The sequence below is a fragment of the Oncorhynchus mykiss genome, chromosome 16 (assembly GCF_013265735.2).
Source record: "Oncorhynchus mykiss isolate Arlee chromosome 16, USDA_OmykA_1.1, whole genome shotgun sequence".
Classification (NCBI taxonomy): domain Eukaryota; kingdom Metazoa; phylum Chordata; class Actinopteri; order Salmoniformes; family Salmonidae; genus Oncorhynchus; species Oncorhynchus mykiss.
In genome coordinates, this window is record NC_048580.1 from 19,070,081 (window position 1) to 19,092,206 (window position 22,126).

Here is a 22,126-nt window from a genome sequence, read left to right on the forward strand (position 1 = left end):
AGCAAAATAGCCCCATAACATCAAAGATCCACCAGCATATTTTACAGTAGGTATTGGGTTATTTTCTCTAATGCTCATGATAGCCTCTTGGGAGTGAACAAGATGGTAGCCAAGCTGGCAGAGCTGCTGATATCTGCTGCTACCAAAACAGAAAATGCAAATGAAGTTGTTCCAAATCCCTGACACAGAGGGAACATCACTCAGATACAATTTCTTAAAGAGACCGGTCCAGTGGTTTCTTACTGAGGAATTCTCACAATGGCTTACCTAACAACATTTCGTGTGACACCCCAAAAGCACCAGATCCTCTGTGTGCCTGTGTTTACTGTGACATGTCCTACAGCACTTTCAGTCTGTTACCTTCTGGCTTCTTCCATGTAATCCAAACCGTCTAATTCCTCATCACCCTTGGATTTGAGTTTCTTTACAGGAAGATGGGATTCATGATGTGATTAAAGTCCAGCTGAGTAGTTACTGCCCTCCTGTGGAAACAATGGGATTAGTCTTCCATTATAATAGGTCTATGCCATGGAGGGGGTCAAAGGGGGACTTTGGGATGAATCGGAGGATACTATATGAAAGGGAGGAGATACATTACATGGATACATCATGCGATTATGAGATTCTGTATATGACTTTCAGTACAAACAATAGCAGCTTTCCATTCTAGTCATTACATCTCAGTCCACAGAAGCTTCTGGAGGATTTAAGCTGTGTAGAATCCTTACCATACAATAAGTTTAGCAAGTAGGGTAGTAGGCCTATAGCTGCTCAGAGTGACATACTCTATTGTAGGCCTACACTCTAGATCAACATTCATCATGTATTTATTGAATTAAGTTTATTTTAATAATCATTTAGGCCTACATTACCAAGCAGTGCACAAAAAAGTATTAAATCAATATGAATTTAATTGGCATTGCGGCGCACGCTCCTTTGACTTCCTGTCTGTGGCAGCACTGCGCATACACCCTTTTTGTGGGTCTCCTTAGATAACAAAAGGCAGGTGTCAACCACAGACTGTCATGTTGTGTCTTGTCTCTGTCCTTTCCCTTCACCCTGTCTCCCTCTGCTGGTCGTTGTTAGGTTACCTTTTCTCCCCCTCTTTCCCCCAGCTGTGCCTTGTCTCCTCCTAACCACCTCGTCACCCCTTTTCCCACCTGTTCCCTTTTTCCCTCTGATTAGGTCCCTATATCTCTCTCTGTTTCTGCTCCTGTCCTTGTCGGATTCTTGTTTGTTGTGTTTCATGCCTGAACCAGACTGTCGTCATGTTTGCTGTAACCTTGTCTTGTCCTGTCGGAATCTGCCGGTCCGTCTGAGCCTACCTATGTTTGGTAATTAAAGAAGCTCTGTTTAAGTTAATTCGCTTTTGGGTCCTCATTCACGCATCGTAACAGAAGAATCCGACCAAGAATGGACCCAGCGACTTCGGATCCTCTCCACTCAGCCGTCGGGATCCAGGGAGCGATGCTAGGCAGACACGAGCAGGAATTGTCTGCTGCTCGACATGCCGTTGAGACCCTGGCCACCCAAGTCTCCAACCTCACAGAACAGGTTCACCATCTCCGCCTCGATCCACCGGCCACTTCCAGGGCTTTCGAATCTCCGGAGCCCAGAATCAATAACCCGCCGTGTTACTCTGGGGAGCCCACTGAATGCCGCTCGTTCCTCACCCAGTGTGATATTGTGTTTTCTCTCCAGCCCTACACTTTCTCCAGGAGCACTGCTCGTGTCGCCTACGTCATATCTCTCCTTATTGGACGGGCTCGTGAGTGGGGCACGGCAATCTGGGAGGCAAGGGCTGAGTGTACTAACCAGTATCAGGACTTTAAGGAGGAGATGATACGGGTTTTTGATCGATCTGTTTTTGGGGAGGAGGCTTCCAGGGTCCTGTCTTCCCTATGTCAAGGTAATCGATCCATAACAGACTACTCTATTGAGTTTCGCACTCTTGCTGCCTCCAGTGGCTGGAACGAGCCGGCTTTGCTCGCTCGTTTTCTGGAGGGTCTCCGCGCAGAGGTAAAGGATGAGATTCTCTCCCGGGAGGTTCCTTCCAGCGTGGATTCCTTGATTGAACTCGCTATTCGCATTGAGCGACGGGTTGATCTTCGTCACCGAGCTCGTGGAAAGGAGCTCGCGTTCTCCGTTGCCCCCCTCTCCGCATCACTACCATCTTCCTCTGCCGGCTCGGGTGCTGAGCCCATGCAGCTGGGAGGTATCCGCATCTCGACTAAGGAGAGGGAACGGAGAATCACCAACCGCCTCTGTCTCTATTGCGGTTCCGCTGGTCATTTTGTCACTTCATGTCCAGTAAAAGGCCAGAGCTCATCAGTAAGCGGAGGGCTACTGGTGAGCGCTACTACTCCTGTCTCTCCTTCAAGATCCTGCACTACCTTGTCGGTCCATCTACGCTGGACCGGTTCGTCAGCTTCCTGCAGTGCCTTAATAGACTCTGGGGCGGAGGGCTGTTTTATGGACGAGACCTGGGCTCGGGAACATGACATTCCTCTCAGACAGTTAAAGGAGCCCACGGCCTTGTTCGCCCTGGATGGTAGTCCTCTCCCCAGGATTCAGCGTGAGACGCTACCTTTAACCCTCACTGTTTCTGGTAATCATAGTGAAACCATTTCTTTTTTAATTTTTCGTTCACCTTTTACACCTGTTGTTTTGGGCCATCCCTGGCTAGTTTGTCATAATCCTTCCATTAATTGGTCTAGTAATTCTATCCTCTCCTGGAACGTCTCTTGTCATGTGAAATGTTTAATGTCTGCTATCCCTCCTGTTTCCTCTGTCTCTTCTTCACAGGAGGAGCCTGGTGATTTGACAGGGGTGCCGGAGGAATATCACGATCTGCGCACGGTGTTCAGTCGGTCCAGGGCCACCTCTCTTCCTCCACACCGGTCGTATGATTGTAGTATTGATCTCCTTCCGGGAACCACCCCCCCCCGGGGTAGACTATACTCTCTGTCGGCTCCCGAACGTAAGGCTCTCGAAGATTATTTGTCTGTAGCTCTTGACGCCGGTACCATAGTCCCCTCCTCCTCTCCCGCCGGAGCGGGGGTTTTTTTTTGTCAAGAAGAAGGACGGGTCTCTGCGCCCCTGCATAGATTATCGAGGGCTGAATGACATAACAGTGAAGAATCGTTATCCGCTTCCTCTTATGTCTTCAGCCTTCGAGATCCTGCAGGGAGCCAGGTTTTTCACTAAGTTGGACCTTCGTAACGCTTACCATCTCGTGCGCATCAGGGAGGGGGACGAGTGGAAGACGGCGTTTAACACTCCGTTAGGGCACTTTGAATACCGGGTTCTTCCTTTCGGCCTCGCTAACGCTCCAGCTGTCTTTCAGGCATTAGTCAATGATGTCCTGAGAGACATGCTGAACATCTTTGTTTTCGTTTACCTTGACGATATCCTGATTTTTTTCACCGTCACTCCAGATTCATGTTCAGCACGTTCGACGTGTCCTCCAGCGCCTTTTAGAGAATTGTCTTTTTGTGAAGGCTGAGAAGTGCACTTTTCATGCCTCCTCCGTCACATTTCTCGGTTCTGTTATTTCCGCTGAAGGCATTTAGATGGATCCCGCTAAGGTCCAAGCTGTCATTGATTGGCCCGTCCCTAAGTCACGCGTCGAGCTGCAGCGCTTTCTCGGCTTCGCGAACTTCTATCGTCGTTTCATCCGTAATTTCGGTCAGGTGGCAGCTCCTCTCACAGCCCTTACTTCTGTCAAGACGTGCTTTAAGTGGTCCGTTTCCGCCCAGGGAGCTTTTGATCTCCTCAAGAATCGTTTTACATCCGCTCCTATCCTTGTTACACCTGACGTCTCTAGACAGTTCGTTGTCGAGGTTGACGCGTCAGAGGTGGGCGTGGGAGCCATTCTTTCTCAGCGCTCCCTCTCTGACGACAAGGTCCACCCATGCGCGTATTTTTCTCATCGCCTGTCGCCGTCGGAACGTAACTATGATGTGGGTAACCGCGAACTGCTCGCCATCCGGTTAGCCCTAGGCGAATGGCGACAGTGGTTGGAGGGGGCGACCGTTCCTTTTGTCGTTTGGACTGACCATAGGAACCTTGAGTACATCCGTTCTGCCAAACGACTTAATGCGCGTCAGGCGCGTTGGGCGCTGTTTTTCGCTCGTTTCGAGTTCGTGATTTCTTATCGTCCGGGCTCTAAGAACACCAAGCCTGATGCTTTGTCTCGTCTCTTCAGTTCTTCAGTAGCCTCCACTGACCCCGAGGGGATTCTCCCTGAGGGGCGTGTTGTCGGGTTGACTGTCTGGGGAATTGAGAGGCAGGTAAAGCAAGCGCTCACTCACACTCCGTCGCCGCGCGCTTGTCCTAGGAACCTTCTTTTCGTTCCCGTTCCTACTCGTCTGGCCGTTCTTCAGTGGGCTCACTCTGCCAAGTTAGCCGGCCACCCTGGCGTTCGGGGTACGCTTGCTTCCATTCGCCAGCGTTTTTGGTGGCCCACCCGGGAGCATGACACGCGTCGTTTCGTGGCTGCTTGTTCGGTCTGCGCGCAGACTAAGTCCGGTAACTCTCCTCCTGCCGGCCGTCTCAGGCCGCTTCCTATTCCCTCTCGACCGTGGTCTCACATCGCCTTAGATTTTGTCACCGGACTGCCTTCGTCAGCGGGGAAGACTGTTATTCTTACGGTTGTCGATAGGTTCTCTAAGGCGGCTCATTTCATTCCCCTTGCTAAGCTTCCTTCTGCTAAAGAGACGGCACAAATCATCATCGAGAATGTTTTCAGAATTCATGGCCTTCCGTCAGACGTCGTTTCGGACAGAGGTCCGCAATTCACGTCTCAATTTTGGAGGGAGTTTTGCCGTTTGATTGGGGCTTCCGTCAGTCTCTCTTCCGGCTTTCACCCCCAGTCTAACGGTCAAGCAGAACGGGCCAATCAGACTATTGGTCGCATCTTACGCAGTCTTTCTTTTCGCAACCCTGCTTCTTGGTCAGAACAGCTCCCCTGGGCAGAATACGCCCACAACTCGCTTCCTTCGTCTGCGACCGGGCTATCTCCTTTTCAGAGTAGCCTCGGGTACCAGCCTCCGCTGTTCTCATCTCAGTTCGCCGAGTCCAGCGTCCCCCTCCGCTCAGGCTTTTGTCCAACGTTGCGAGCGCACCTGGAAGAGGGTCAGGTCTGCACTTTGCCGTTATAGGACGCAGACTGTGAGGGCTGCTAATAAGCGTAGAACTAAGAGTCCTAGATATTGTCGCGGTCAGAGAGTTTGGCTCTCCACTCAGAACCTTCCCCTTAAGACGGCTTCTCGCAAGTTGACCCCGCGGTTCATTGGTCCGTTCCGTATTTCTCGGGTCATTAATCCTGTCGCAGTTCGACTTCTTCTTCCGCGATACCTTCGTCGCGTCCACCCGGTCTTCCATGTCTCCTGCATCAAGCCCGTCCTTCGCGCCCCCGCTCGTCTTCCCCCCCCCCCCCCCATCCTTGTCGAGGGCGCACCCATCTACAGGGTCCGTAGAATTTTGGACATGCGTCCTCGGGGCCGTGGTCACCAGTACCTCGTAGATTGGGAGGGGTACGGTCCTGAGGAGAGGAGTTGGGTTCCCTCTCGGGACGTGCTGGACCGTGCGCTGATCGAGGATTTCCTCCGTTGCCGCCAGGTTTCCTCCTCGAGTGCGCCAGGAGGCGCTCGGTGAGTGGGGGGGTACTGTCATGTACTGTCATGTTGTGTCTTGTCTCTGTCCTTTCCCTTCACCCTGTCTCCCTCTGCTGGTCGTTGTTAGGTTACCTTTTCTCCCCCTCTTTCCCCCAGCTGTGCCTTGTCTCCTCCTAACCACCTCGTCACCCCTTTTCCCACCTGTTCCCTTTTTCCCTCTGATTAGGTCCCTATATCTCTCTCTGTTTCTGCTCCTGTCCTTGTCGGATTCTTGTTTGTTGTGTTTCATGCCTGAACCAGACTGTCGTCATGTTTGCTGTAACCTTGTCTTGTCCTGTCGGAATCTGCCGGTCCGTCTGAGCCTACCTATGTTTGGTAATTAAAGAAGCTCTGTTTAAGTTAATTCGCTTTTGGGTCCTCATTCACGCACCGTAACACAGACAGGTGTGCGCGCAAAGTGAGAATGCAACATTGGTATCCCAATAATAATGTATATAATTATTTTATTTTTTTAAAATTACTATACTGAACAAAAATTTAAACACAACATGTAGTGGTCCCATGTTTCACGAGCTGAAATAAAAAATACCAGAAATGTTCCATACACACAAAAAATGTATTTCTCTCCAATTTTGTGCACAAATTTGTTTACATCCCTGTTAGTGAGCATTTCTCCTTTGCCAAGATAATCCATCCGCTTTACAGGTGTGGCATTTCAAGAAGGTGATTTAACAGCATGATCATTACACAGGTGCACCTTGTGCTGGGGACAATAAAAGGCCACTAAAATGTGCAGTTTTGTCACATAACACAATGCCACAGATGTCTCAAGTTTTGAGGGAGCGTGCAGTTGGCATGCTGACTGCAGGAACGTCCATCCGAGCTGTTGCCAGAGAATTTAATGTTAATTTCTCTACCAAAAGCCACCTCCAACGTTGTTTTAGAGAATTTGGCAGCATGTCCAACCAGCCTCACAACCGCAGACCACGTGTAACCACGCCAGCCCAGGACCTCCACATCCGGCTTCTTCACCTGCGGGATCGTCTGAGACCAGCCACCCAGACAGCTGATGAAACTGAGGAGTGTTTCTGTCTGTAATAAAGCCATTTTGTGGGGAAAAACTCATTCTGGCTGCACCCCTGCCCAGTCATTTGAAATTCATAGATTAGGGCACAATGAATTTATTCAATTGACTGATTTCCTTATATGAACTGTAAGTCAGTAAAAGTTTATATTGTTACATGTTGAGTTGATATTTTTGTTCAGTATGCATTGGCATCCATGTTTGATTTAGGTAGAGGGTAGCATCTGAAAACGGGATTTAGGCCTAATACATTCTTCTTGTGCACTGCTTGGAACCGTCCACCGATTATGGGATAGGGCCTAGGGATAGGGCCTTGGCTACCTTATGACATGGGAAAGTGTGCTAAAGAGGTAGGCCCAGCCAGTCATTTTAGCGTAATATGTCGACGAGATCTAATGTTTGGGCAACGGATAGCTTCAGGACGGCATCTAAGGGATTCTGTTGGGACATTAATTTGGCCTGGTACAAATCATTCCAATGTCCCAACATAATCTCGTAGTTGTGGTGGTCCTGAAGTTAGGCAACGGGCACATGGACTAAAAATTGCATAAAACATGTCTTAGGCCTACACACTTAGAAAAGAGGGTTCCAAAAGGGTTCTTCAGTTGTCCCAATAGGAGAACCCTTTTTGGTTTCAGGTTGGGACACAAGTTGGGACATTGGGAGTGTATACACAAAACTGTCTGTACGATGTCTAACCTTCTTCTGACTCTTCAGTCATCTCTTTCATGGCTAGACTACTCTGAATTTTGTGTTCTGTTGTCTTCTGTTCTTTCATTTCTTTAAAAAAGTGTTTGAATGCAGCGCGGTGCCCACGCGGCCATATTCAATCAAGCGTGTTAGTTAACCACGGTGCACGTGAGTTACCGCCGCTGCCGCGTGAGCCCCCACAGTCACACTGTATTTTATTTACCCGAGAAACACCACTGTACCAAACTCATTCAAGAAAAATGAATAGAAAAGAAAACAACATAAACCGCTATTCTCGGGTGGCAGGTCTGTTGTAGTGCTCTGCGGACTAAGTAAATGCCTTGAATGCAGTTGTGACAACGATTCTCAGAACTAGTGGCGATCCAAGAACTTCACCTCATCTCACTACAGCAACGAGTAATCTGTAGATGTGCGTATAAACAATGCCACATATCAGTGATTTATGAAGAGCATGTACAGAGCTTTTCATTAATGATGAACGGACATTTTGCATCTTTACGACAAGCAAGTAGGTAGAGTACCACTCTCTGACGTCCGATAATGATGAGTCTCATACACACCACACGCACGTATACTCTTGTTTATTTATCTTATCGCACTTTTTTGATAGGTTTGAACAACTGCATCTGTTTGAACAATGGCATATGTGGAGATTGCATGGGAGAGAGACACTTTATTGTAGTATTGTAGTGAGGCAGTATTTGAAAAAACAAGAGTACAGCACATTTAGAAATAGAGAAGAAAATAACAAAATAAATCGCAGATCACTGATAAGCTACTGGGATGTATTGTCTTGACATTTTATAATTTTTTTCCCTTCAAAAAGCTCTCCTTCGTGGGAGGAGTTAGGTGCAACAGCTGGCTCTCTTTACATACTTTTTCGCAGCGGAGACAGACACATCTCCCGGAGCAAAAAAAAAAAGGCGGACGAAGGAACAGCAGCATTAAATCTGATCTCGCCTCTCTTTAACACAGGAATTGTATATGATTTGCTTCGAAACACGTTAAGCAAACGACCAGAGAAGAAATCTACACTTCTGGAAAATGTTCTGGGGCATATCTTTTTCCGGATTTGGGAGAACTAGCTACAGATCTTGAACGATTTCCTAGAAAGGTGCAAAGGTATGATGGAAACTCCGTCTGCCCTTGCCCTCCTACTGTACGCTACCTTTATCCATACGTCTATGTTATTACGTTATAATGCAATAACCATAATACACGTGTTTCATTACAGATTCTTAATCAGTCCTGATGTTTGCTATGGAAGGCATGCCTGTTATGGACTGCCTGAAGGACTTCAATCACTGAAGTTGAAGAGGGAGAGAGAAGTGGATTTATCCCATTTTTTCCTCGGGAGGTACAGGTACCTAGTGGACCACATAGACCAAAGTGATCAACATGTCTATTTGGGTGATCATACCTATCAGCCTTCCTGTCCTCACCATCACTGGGATATGGGTTGTGTAAGTATAACCTAACTAAGAAGTACAAGTAAAAGTGTTCTGTTTTTTTTCTTCTTCGGGTCTCAACAAGACAAGTATTGTATTGTGTATTCTTGAGGAACCTAGGTCAGATTTCCCTATTGTGTTGTGAGTATATATAGAGGGTAGGGTATGCTGTCCCAAGGTCTTCCACAATGTGCATAACTGCAGATTGTACCAAATTGTCACCTTTGATACAGTTACAATTCTACAAGACTGAAACCTTAGTGATCTTCGGTCAAGTTGTCTGTAAAGACAAAGAAAAAACATGGAACTACACCTGAGACTGTTTGAAAGACTGTGTCGAAAAAGTATGAACTTCGTTGAGTTTGAGAAGCCTTAAGTTAAATTAAGTTAAGCTGAAAAATAAGGTGATGGAAAGCCAACATTTCTCTCTATGGCCATGGATTACTTGCTGACTTATATGAATCAAACATCTAAATTCAAGCAAATCCTGTTGGGCCTCCCCATCCCTCTATTCAGCTAGTGTCTTAATTGCACTCCTGCCACAAAAGTGTTAATTACCCTTTACATTGAAACAACTGGCAATAAAGGCAGACTGTATGGATGAAATGAGTTAGAAGACCTGTTATTATGGGTTGATGTACCCTTTGGCATCTGTCTGTGGGTTGGATTGAGGTGGTCAGATGGTATCAGGTTCCCTTGGCTGTAATTTTAGAGATGGTTATTGCGAAATATTCATTGGGGATTTATCAGGCCTCTTGAGAATCTATTCCCCTGCATATTACAAATGTAGTTTGTGCGAAAAGGCAATGAAAAAGCCAAGAAGACGGCCTAAAAAGAGTGAGAGGGACAGCTGAGTTGGAGATTGAGTGGAAGAGTAAGTAAGTAAAGGGATAATAGGTTAAAGAAAGGGAGGGTAAATCAATAAAAAGGCTGTGTACCATCCCACGTGTTAGCGCCAGCTGTGTGTGACTGGTGTTCAGACGGAGGGGATGCCTGGGCTTGCTGTGATCACTGCTACAGTGGAATGCACCGCCAGAGGGCCAGAGCAGTAGAGACCCATACCTCTTATTTAACCTTTATTTTACCAGGTTAGTCTCATTGAGACTAGAAATCTCTTTTACAAGAGAGACCTCCTGAACATAATATTAGTTCCAGGGAAGTCTCAGAATAGTCATGAGACAAGCACACCATGGGCGGACTGGCCATCTGGCATTTTGGGCAAATGCCAGATGGGCTGGTCCATTTTTATCCCAGTGGGCCTATGTAACTCTGATTTTTTGTGTGCAAAATGATCATTGTTTGGCTAATAATGGCCTCAAAGGAAAAAAATGGCCTGTGTGGCGGACTCAACTAAAAAAAATGGGCCAGTGTGTCAGAAATGCCAGGACTGATTTCTGGTCCCAGTCCGCTCCTGAAGTCGAGAGAGGCTCTAATCTAGAGGTTCTTTCTTGAACGTTCTCTTTTAATTGTACTGTACAGTAGTAACCCCACATCTCACTTTATCTATCGCATTATTGAGCGGAGCTGAAAGGCTTGATGTTATACAATAGTTTGGTATCACAAAGATAGTAGAACTCTACCTGTAAGACACTTCACCAGACCCGCTCTTCAACTAAACTGGAACTGATCCACTGCAGGACTGAGCTTTTCCTCTGCTATGGTTGGCCTGCTGAACATTTGACGATGAACATGCATTTATGTTTGTATTACCATTTTTATTTCATGTAAGTTGAACTCATAATTCAGCACGTTGCTGTCATTTGTCCAATGTTCTGTTCAAAAAAACAGCACACATAAAAACATTCTCTCTCTCAGAAGAGATTTGTGCTGTGTAGCCTCACACACAGGAGTTGACGCACCGTAGTTGTCTGCTCAGAGAGCTTCTGAGATAGATAGGATACATTATGTTTGTCTGCTACCTTATCTGGCAAAGCCACCATGCTTGGGAAGATCATGTGTTTGGACATCTCCTCTCACCTGCCCGTCTTAAGATAAGAAGTTGTTATCCTCGAAAAGTGCTGAGTGACTGGTTACACTTGATGGAATCCCCCCCCAAAACACACAGACACAAACATCTACACCACAGGCAATAGATACAATAGTTTTGAACAAATAAATATACATTCTTTACAGAATGTCCTAGTTATTTTTCCCAGGGACCCAGTGGAGTATCAGGTTATACTTGTGAGGTGTGGGGCTTGGCCAGCACTCTCTAGTGCTCCTTGAAATGAAAGAGTGTTTTTGTTGAGGTCATTAAACTCTGGGAATTTCACAGAAGCGCTAGATAACACAACTCTCTAGCTAACTGTTGACTTCAGGTCCTTGCAAATGAGAGAGCGACTCTACAGTAAACCCCTGGATGAGGCCAAGGTCCACAGGCACACTAAATAGAATGGACATTGCAACCCAGCCAAGTCAAGAATGTCACTTCTCAGATCTAGGATCAGATAACCCAAGCCCAAATCCTAACTGTAAGCATTGGAGGACAAATAATATCTGACCCTGTACCAGCATTTAGGTGCAACTTCTATCAACTCAGAATTGGGGACTGTGTGTTGCACACTCGTAGGAAAAAAAAGGTTCCGGTTATTCGACTGTCACCATTAGATAACCCTTTTTGTTTCCAGGTAGTAACTCTTTTTGGTTTCAGATTGAGTCCTTTTGGGTTCCATGGAGATCCCTCAGTGGAAAGGGTTCCTCATGGAACCCAAAATGGTTATTCTACCTGGACTCAAAAGGGTTCTTCCTACCTGGAACTTTTTAGTTTCTAGATACTGTAGGACCTTTTTTTCTTCTTCTAAAAGTACAGCATAAAGGCTTCCTTGTATTCCAAAGGGTGCAGAGAGATCTCAGGTATGCAGGCTGCAATGAGTTTCCATGAGAGATGAGGCACACCCCTTTTTTCATACGCATTTTAGGTCAGTTACTGTTTATGTCCACCCTCAACTCTCTCTCTCTCTCTCTCTCTCTCTCTCTCTCTCTCTCTGTGTCCAGTGTGACAAAACATAGTACATTCTACTGTACTGTATCTTATGGAACCCCTGTATCGTGGGCGCTCAATTTCTCTTCACAACCACTTTCAAAAGTTTCCCTGTCTCTCCTGTCTGAGACTGCGATAGTAACCCTGCTTGGCAACCCCAGGCCAGGCTGTTTCCAGACCTGCTGTTTCATAGACACTTAACACCTGCCTGCCTGTGGGTTTATGGGTCTACTACTGCCGTACGTAACCCAGAGACCTACACTATAGCATGTTTAGCTTGGGCACAGCATGAGTCCTTTGTCAAAAAGGGTTGTGTATTTACTGTAGGAGAGATGTCTTCAGAGAAGGTCTTATGAAGATTTAATCTGAGTAACTAAGTTAAGCACAACAGAAGTATGCTATTCAATGTGATGTGATGTGTGATCATTAGGGTCCCAAGTTTTCCTAACCAATTATATAGGGAGTTATTACTGGTTAGGCCACATGGCCTCAGCCAATGAGTTGCATTAATTTTAGGTGTGCCCCCTCACGTCTGACAGGATTTCTGTCAGGATTTCTGCTTTTCTCCAGAAGGTCAACCCCCCCCCCCCCCCCCCCCTATATTTGTTTGCTCACCTAAGCAAAGGAGGTATCGATAGGCATGACCTAAGCATTTCCGCATTATCATCCCCTGCAACCAATAGATATTGAATAGAGGTTCTCAAACGGAATGGTGAAACTTTTAAACGTCTCTTCATGTTGCTGTGTCAGCATGTTCTTTTGGGGGTGATCCTCTATGTGATCTCATCAGAACCCAGTGCCCCATCAGTGTCAGTCTATTATGCAACTCTGTTTTGCGTACATTATGATATCCAGTGGGTGTCCACGAGAACACCGCGTGATCTGATCCTGATATGTAGTGGTTGAAACCCAATGTTCTCTCTTCAGTAGCCTATTGTCAACCGTCAGATAAGAGACTGCTGCCCCCAGGGCTGAACTCTCTGGAGTCGTGGTCGTGTTGTGTTTGGAGCCGGTTAGCCGTTGACAGATAACCTTCAGAGAAAGAGGAATGCATAGTGCAGACCCAGTTTGCTACAGTCAAAGGATGTCCACAAGACATGTACAATTAGACCACTGGCCATGGAGGTGGCTGTGCACTAATTCATGCGGACATCTTTTCACTGCAGCAAACTGGGTCTGGAAACTCGAAACTATGACCCTAATTAATATGTTAATTAATATGTTACTAAGTGACAAAGGCATCGGAACCACCAACTGATGAGTCTGCAGAACCGTTGTGGGGTTCATAGCGTTGGGATGTAGCTATTGCATGAAACGAAGATTAACATCTAGTTTTGTATTAAGGCTAGTGCAATACACTCCTAGAATTTTTCCCAGCTAGTGGGAAGTCAGGCTGCAACTCTTTGCTATTCTACTCGTTCTGAGCACTCTAACTTGTCGTTCTATTGACTATGTAACACTTGGATAAAAACGTGTCTCTATTTTATTTTCAGATATGCCATGGCCCTCTACAACCAGCATGTCTGCCCCGTGGATAACTGGTACTGTACTTTATAATCAACTCTCTAATGATAATGTTGACTCACCCATAATCAGTGTCATTATCTATAGCAGAAGGGGGAAAGGGGGATACCTTGTAAGTTATACAACTGAATTCATTCAACTGAAATGCATGAGCTCACCACATGTCATTATCCACAACAAAGAGAACTGATAATCTTTCAGTTGGTGTCATTTTTTTGGGGCTCAGAGATCGAGAAGGATCCCAGTGGGCACAACACGTCATTTCAACATGGATAATTGGGTAATATTTGGTTGAGACGTTGATCAATGAGATTAAAACCTATTCACCCACTCAAAGAAAAGAAGTCTGTGGAATTTCCATCCAACCATTTAAAAGCACAGCAAAGTTCAAATGGGAATACATTGTCAGATATTGTGTTTATTTGGTTGAATTGGAGACGTGAATCCAACATATCATTTGTGAACACGTTAATAGGCTATTTGTTGTATTTCAAAAGTTCTATTGAATTGTGTTTGGTTGTCAACGCAAACAAATGTCAACATTTGAAGGAGGTGTATCTTCTGCTTGGATAGTTCCACTGTGCCACTGACTTAGTCTGGTTTTTATTCCAGTTTGTCTACAAATTAAAAATTGATATGTTGGATTCACGTCTCCATTTCAACCAAACATCTAAGTTAAAGAATATAACTAACTCAAACTTTAAATGCACTTTCAATCAAGTTTGATTTGATTTAGTCCTATTCTTTAACTTTTATTATTTTTGGTTGAGATGGAGATGTGAATCCAACATATCGATTATTAATTTGTATAGGCAAGATGTAGTAGATTGTATCGAGTACAGTATATACATATGAGATGAGTATGTAAATTAATGTAGCATTCTCACATAGGTATTCCTCTTGTCCAGATGGATTAGGGCAGTGTGCAGTGTGGTTGCGATTGCGTCGTCTGTGGACTTATTGGGGCGGTAAGCAAATTGGAGTGGGTCTAGGGTGTCAGGTAGGGTGGAGGTGATATGGTCCTTGACTAGTCTCTCAAAGCACTTCATGATGACGGAAGTGAGTGCTACGGGGCAGTAGTCATTTAGCTCAGTTACCTTTGCTTTCTTGGGAACAGGAACAATGGTGGCCCTCTTGACGCATGTGGGAACAGCAGACTGGGATAAGGATGATCAGACTGGGATAAGGGTTGATGTTTATCCACGTAGATATACGTTGATATTTGGTTGCGTTGACAACCAAAAATAATTCAATATCACTAAATATCATTACATTTAAAATCAACTAGAGCTTTAAACTCTAGGATTGAATTGAAATGATAGTTGTTGTTGACTTTGTAAATGCTATATAGGCGTAAATAGCATAATTTATGAAATGAGTGATAAAGTATGGTCACATTTCATTTGTTCTGTTAAACCTACCCTTTGAAATCAACAGTGAATCTATTTACTTTATAACTGGAGACCTCTCAATAATCCTTCTCACATTAGCACCATGTTAATAGTTAGTGACAAATATCATACAGTAGCTAAGCAGGGCTGGGCTTGGTTTAAACCTTGGATGGGAGACCTAAAGGTAGCTGTAGATAGATCAATTTTCCAAACGTTGAAGATCAGACGTTGTTTTAGGTTTGTCTATGTTGAAATTTGGTTACCATTATGACATAATCCTGTGGTTGAAATGTCACCCTCAAAAGACTCGCATAACAACAGTTGATTACTTTTTTCAAATTCAATGTATTTTCCACATAGATTCCACGTTGCAATACGTTGACAATTTACGTTGAAACAACGTTGATTCAATCAGTTTGTGCCTAGTGGGATAACGGTTGCCCAAACTTTAACTGTTGTGTCGTCACTGATTTGGTTTGTCATTGAAAATTGATTTATTTGTAAAGGTGATAACCCCAGAAAAGGTATTGTTGTTATCCTTGCAGGCTTGTAGGGTATGATGTTACGGCATGGTTTGTATCTACGTGGATAAACATCACACTAGGTACATGGTGTGTTCAGCAGGTCCTAAACACACCATGAATCAAATCAAAATCAAATTGTATTTGTCACATGCGCCGAATACAACGGGTGTAGACTTTACCATGAAATCCTTACGACCCCTTCCCAACGACGCAGAGTTAAAAAAGGAATAATTAAATAAAACTAAAAATAGTAACTTTAGAGGAATAAAATACACAAGAATGGCGTTATATACAGGAAGTACCAGTACAAGATCAATGTGGAGCTATATACAGGAAATACCAGTACAAGATCAATGTGGAGCTATATACAGGAAGTACCAGTACCAGATCAATGAGCACGGGGACGAGATATTTGAGGTAGATACAGTTGAAGTCGGAAGTTTACATTCACCTTAGACAATTACATTTAAACTCAGTTTTTCACAATTCCTGACATTTAATCCTAGTAAAAAGTCCCTGTCTTAGGTCAGTAAGGCTCACCACTTTATTTTAAGAATGTGAAATGTCAGAATAATAGTAGAGAGAATGATTTATTTCAGCTTTTATTTCTTTCATCACATTCCCAGTGGGTCAGAAGTTTACATACACTCAATTATTATTTGGTAGCATTGCCTTCTTGCCTCCTTGCTAGCACACACTTTTTCAGTTCTGCCCACAAATGTTCTCTAGGATTGAGGTCAGGGCTTTGTGATGGCCTCTCCAATACCTTGACTTTGTTGTCCTTAAGCCAATTTGTCACAACTTTGGAAGTATGCTTGGAGTCATTGTCCATTTGGAAGACCCTCACTTCACAGTTGAAGTCTTCCACAGTCTTCCTGTCTTCCACAGTCTTCCATTTGGAAGACCCCCACTTCACAAAGCACCCCCACTTCACAGTTGGGATGGTGTTCTTCGGCTTGCAAGCCTCCCCCTTTTTCGTCCAAACATAACAATGGTCATTATGGCCAAACAGTTCTATTTTTGTTTCATCAGACCAGAGGACATTTCTCCAAAAAGTACGATCTTTGTCCAGTTGCAAACCGTAGTCTGGCTTTTTTTATGGCGGTTTTGGAGCAGTGGCTTCTTCCTCTCTGAGCGGCCTTTCAGGTTATGTTGATATAGAACTCGTTTTACTGTGTATATAGATACTTTTGTACCTGTTTTCTCCAGCATCTTCACAAGGTCCTTTGCTGTTGTTCTGGGATTGATTTGCACTTTTCGCACCAAAGTACGTTCATCTCTAGGAGACAGAACGCATCTCCTTTCTGAGTGGTATGACAGCTAAGTGGTCCCATGGTGTTTATACTTGTACAGATGAATGTGGTACCTTCAGACATTTGGAAATTGCTCCCAAGGATGAATCACACCAGTGTAGGTCTACACACTTTTTTCTGAGGTCTTGGCTGATTTCTTTTGATTTTCCCATGACGTCAAGCAAAGAGGCAATGAGTTTGAAGGTAGGCCTTGAAATACATTCACGGGTACACCTCCTATTGACTCAAATTATGTCAATCGCTTATCAGAAGCTTCAATTACATAATTTTCTTGAATTTTCCAAGCTGTTTAAAGGCACAGCCAACTTAGTGTATGTAAACTTCTGACCCACTGGCATTTTAATTCAGTGAATTATAAGTGAAATAATCTGTCTGTAAACAACTGTTGGAAAAATTACATGTGTCATGAACGTAGTAGATGTCCAAACCGACTTGCCAAAACTATAGTTTGTTAATATGACATTTGTGGAGTGGTTGAAAAACGAGTTTTAAGGACTCCCACATAAGTGTATGTAAACTTCTGACTTCAACTGTACGTGAATGCAGGGTAAAGTGGCTAGGCATCTAGATAGATAATAATAGGAGTAAAATAAAAACAGAGTTGGAGCAGCATATGAGTGTGTGTGTAGGTCTGTTTGTGTTTTGTCGGTATGTGTGTGTGTTTTATGTGTGCATATGTAGTGAATGTGTGTGGGTTTGTGTGGGAGTGTCAGTGTAATGTGTGTGAGTGAGTGTGTATGTAGTGTGTATATAATCTTGTGAGTGTGCATAGAATCACTGCAAGATAAGGTCAGTGCAGATAGTTTGGTTAACCTTTTAATGAACTATTTAGCAGTCTTATGGCTTGGGGTAGAAGCTGTCTCGGAGAGAGAGCCGTCTTGGTCTGAGAGCCGATGCGCCGGTATTGTTTTCTGGACAGTAGCAGAGTGAACAGTTTATGACTGGGGTGGCAGGAGTCTTTCGCAATTTTTTGGGCCTTCCTCTGACATCGCCTGATCTAGAGTTCCTGGATTGCAGGGAGTGATTTACTGGGCTGTCCTCACCACCCTCTGTAGCGCTTTGTGGTCGAGGACGGTGCAATACCAAACGGTGATGCAATACTGTATGTCAAGATGCTCTTGATGGTGCAGCTGTAGAACTTTTGAGGATCTGAGGGCCCATGACAAATCTTTTCAGCCTCTTAGGGGGGGATTACTTTCAACCTTCGTCTCTCCCGAGCCCGTACGGGAGTTGTAGCGATGAGACAAGATAGTAGCTACTAAAACAATTGGATACCACGAAATTGGGGTGAAAAAGGGGTAAAAGTTAAAATAAAATAAATTGTTTTTGATATATAGATATTCTAGAAATCATAAAAGATAAAGTGTACTCTGATCAGTAGACAGACACCTGTAATACAACAGTACCTACGTCAATGTTCTTCCAAGCACCCATCAATAAATACAGTCATCCATCAAGTGGGAGGCTCCCATCCCACGTCATGCCTCAGCTGGCTTTTCGGGCTCCCATGCTTCTGCCGGCCGGCCAGGCAGGCTCCCATCCCATGTCATGCCTCAGCCGGGTTGTCAGGCTCCCATGCCTCAGCCGGCTCATCACTCTCACATCCCAAGTCATGCCTCAGACAGCTTGTCAGGCTCCCACGCCTAAGCCGGCTCATCAGGCTCCCACACCTCAGCGGGATCGTCAGGCTCCCATGCCTCAACCGACTCGTCAGACTCCCATGTCTCAGCCGGCCCGTCAGGCTTGCCCGGGGGGGGGGTACTGTCACGCCTGCTCCCGCTCACTCAAGGGCACCAGACTGCCCATCATTACGTGCACCAGCGCGTCTTTGGACTCACCTGGACTCCATTACTTTATTGATTGCCCTTCCTATATCTGTCTGTTCCTTGGTTTGATCCCTGTGTCAGCATCATTGTCGTTATGTTTCCCCTGTCCAGACGCTGTCCTTGTTTGTTGCTCCTCAGTTATTTATTAAATGTTCACTCCCTGTACTTGCTTCTCGTCTCCCAGTGTCTGTCCTCACGATAGTGTTATGCGAGATGTGTTTACTTTAGTAGTGGTGGGTGTTCGGTGGGGACGCATTCTGATCCAGACTTTGCATGAGTCGAAGCATAACTAATGGGTGACTTTATGCTCTCATCTCACCTCACAAAGGTCACACAGTCCATTCAGGATAGCCACCTGTCTAAGGCGGATTATGCAATAGTTCCATCTGCAAATATGCCTTAATAAGGAATACAATTCCCTCAGAAAAGTTATCCACTGGGCACAAATGTCAGTCCAACTTCTAGTTTTGATTTACATTTGGTTGAGTTGTCAACTAACATGAATTTAATGTGAAATCAACAAAAAAAGTTGGGTGAAAAAAAGTCTAAATTCCCTTACGTTGATTACTTTTTGCAAATCCAATCAGTTTTCGTTGTTGATGCAACTTCATCAAATTTTATTATTTTGTTGAAATGACATGGAAACAACGTTGATTCACCTAGTTTTTGCCCAGTGGGTAAAGTATGTTCCATTTGATAGCAAAAGTGTAAAGTCTATGTTTTTTTTTCTTCATCCAGGCTGTATAATCAGTCGTGTGAGGAGAAGCTGTCTCTACAGAGGAGTCCTGAGCTGTGCTGTACCCTGGACAATGTCCCACTCATCAGGTCAGTACCGTATTACACTGTCTGTACTAGAGGTCGACCGATTATTAATTTTCAATACCGATTATTGGAGGACCAAAAAGGCCGATACCGATTAATTCCCGATGACAATTACAACAATACTGAATTAACACTTATTTGAACTTAATATAACTTAATATAAAACATCAATAAAATCCATTTAGCCTCAAATAAATAATGAAACATGTTCAATTTGGTTGAAATAATGCAAAAACAAAGTGTTGGAGAAGAAAGTAATATGTGCCATGTAAAAATGTAAAAAAGCTAACGTTTAAGTTCCTTGCTCAGAACATGAGAACATATGAAAGTTGGTGGTTCCTTTTAACGTGAGACTTCAATATTCCAAGGTAAGAGGTTTTAGGTTGTAGTTAATATAGAATGTATAGGACTATTTCTCTCTATACCATTTGTATTTCATATATCTTTGACTATTGGATGTTCTTATAGGCACTATAGTATTGCCAGTGTAACAGTATAGCTTCCGTCTCCCTCCTCGCCCCTACCTGGGCTCGAACCAGGAACACATCGACAACAGCCACACTCGAAGCAGCATTACCCATTGCTCCACAAAAGCCGCGGCCCTTGCAGCTCAAGGGGAATAACTACTCCAAATCTAAAAGCAAGTGACGTTTGAAACAGTATTAGCGCACACCCAGCTAACTAGCTAGCCATTTCACATTGGATACACCAGCCATTAGGCTGATAGGCTTGAAGTCATAAACAGTGCTGTTCTTGCGAAGAGCTGCTGGCAAAACGCACAAAAGTGCTGTTTGAATGAATGATTACGGGCCTGCTGCTGCTCAGTCAGACTGCTCTATCAAATCAGACTTAATTATAATATAATAACACACAGAAATACGAGCCTTTGGTCATTAATATGATCGAATCCGGAAACTATCATTTCGAAAACAAAACGTTTATTATTTCAGTGAAATACGGAACCGTTCGGTATTTTATCTAACAGGTGGCATCCCTAAGTCTAAATATTCTTGTTACATTGCACAACCTTCAATGTATGTCATAATTACGTAAAATTCTGGCAAATTAGTTCGCAATGAGCCAGGCTGCCCAAACTGCTGCATATACCCTGACTCTGCGTGCAGTGAACGCAAGAGAAATGACACAATTTCACCTGGTTAATATTGCATGCTTAACTGGATTAGTAGTTATAACTAGTGATGATGATTGATTGTTTTTTATAAGATAAGTTTAATGCTAGCTAGCAATTTACCTTGGCTTCTACTGCATTCGCGTAACAGGCAGCCTACTCGTGGAGTGCAATGGTTAGACCGTTGGACTAGTTAACTGTGTGGTTGCAAGATTGGAACCCTGAGCTGACAAGGTGAAAATCTGTCATTCTGCCCCTGAACAAGGCAGTTAACCCACAGTTCCTAGGCAGTCATTGAAAATAAGAATGTGTTCTTAACTGACTTGCCTAGTGAAATAAAAGGTATAAAAAAATATTTAAAAATAATCAGAAATCGGCGCTCAAAAATACAGATTTCCGATTGTTATGAAAACTTGAAATCGGCCCTAATTAATCGGCCATTCCAATTAATCGGTTGACCTCTAGTCTGTACCATGCTGTACTGTTTCATTCATATTTACCTCCGCACACTAACAGAAGCCTACACTGCATATGTACACAGTACCAGTTAACAACTATGCTACACTATATACCATTTGCCCTGTGAGTTGAGCTGCTTGTTGTTTGGTTGAGGTCGAGGTCATCCATTATGTTAAACGAATGATCAATGCATCTGCCATTTACCATTACAGAAAGCAAGCACATGGTGTACATGAAGTGAATGTACATAACAGGCAGCAAGGAGAGCAAGGTCTTCATGGCCTGTTGCTGCTGTCATTAAATATCCCCTATTGTCTTTTTCATCTTTCATTTTTTCACCTTTCTGTTTTCCTTCTTATGTAGCCTGGGTTTCACTAGTCTGGCTAACACCTAACTCTCAAAGTCCTCCTGACTTCAGAGTCTGGGATGTTGTCGGCACAAAGTGTCAATGACGAAGGGGGCTGTGCTTTTACTGGTTTCTGTCTTCCTCAAAAAAACATGCGAAGCAAAACACAGACCTCGAGCACCGCCCCCCTTCCATTACAACTGTTCGATTTTAAAATTCAAACAACGAGAGGTCTAAAATATTTGAGAGAGCCAATCAAACCCGCCGCACAATTTCTGAGCGAATATTGCATTAAAAAACGGCCTCCTTTCCAGACTAGTGTGTTCACAGCTCTCCCTGCGCCGTGAGTCACGTGGGTCGCCAGGCTAAGTTTTCTCCCCCTTCATCTACAGAATAACAGGAATATGTCTACACAACACACAGCTTGTCCTTGGCTGTGTGGTTTGTGCGTGTGTGTTTGTTAAATGTGTGTGTGCGTGCGTGCGTGCGTGAGAGAGAGAGATAGCGAGATATGCACACACTTACTGGCCTGGCACTGGCAGGAAGTGAAACATTTTGTTTAGTGGATCCTCTGTGAGCCTTTGAAACGTCACAATGGTGACAAGACAAATGTCAACAAGAAGTGTTATGCTTGATCTTTTATGAAGGCGTTAGTCTGTGGGTGGGTGACTGGGTTTCTGTGCACTGGTCACGGTTTTGTACTGTGAAAGGTTTTGACCTGTGTGTGGGAAAGTGAGATATTGTTTTTCCCATGTTCGGATTCTCTCAATGATCTACACATGCTCCTTGATCCATGCATGTTTTCCTCAATAACCTCTCATAGTCTCCTTCCTCTCATCTGCACGGATCTGAAAACACAGGATAGGTGAATGCAATGCGGTGGACACCTACGGGGACTTTTACGTGTACAGTTGAAGTCTGACGTTTACATACACTTAGGTTGGAGTCATT

The 22,126-nt window shown here is 44.3% G+C and overlaps 1 protein-coding gene across 4 annotated transcripts in view; it reads left to right on the forward strand.

The window, feature by feature from the left end:
- Nucleotides 1–8,094: 8,094 nt before the first annotated feature.
- LOC110491531 (transmembrane protein 150A) overlaps nucleotides 8,095–22,126 on the forward strand; it is a 29,149-nt gene continuing 15,117 nt past the window's right edge. Inside the window, exons 1-4 of one of the 4 annotated variants that reach the window (XM_021565053.2) lie at nucleotides 8,097–8,535; nucleotides 8,648–8,876; nucleotides 13,335–13,382; nucleotides 19,158–19,244. In XM_021565053.2, coding sequence (XP_021420728.1) covers nucleotides 13,337–13,382; nucleotides 19,158–19,244 — 133 coding nt within the window. In that variant the 5' untranslated portion in view covers nucleotides 8,097–8,535; nucleotides 8,648–8,876; nucleotides 13,335–13,336. Of the gene's footprint in view, nucleotides 8,536–8,647; nucleotides 8,877–12,783; nucleotides 12,854–13,334; nucleotides 13,383–19,157; nucleotides 19,245–22,126 lie in introns of those variants that run through there. The other 3 variants (XM_021565052.2, XM_036946415.1, XM_036946416.1) reach the window with 3 other exon arrangements.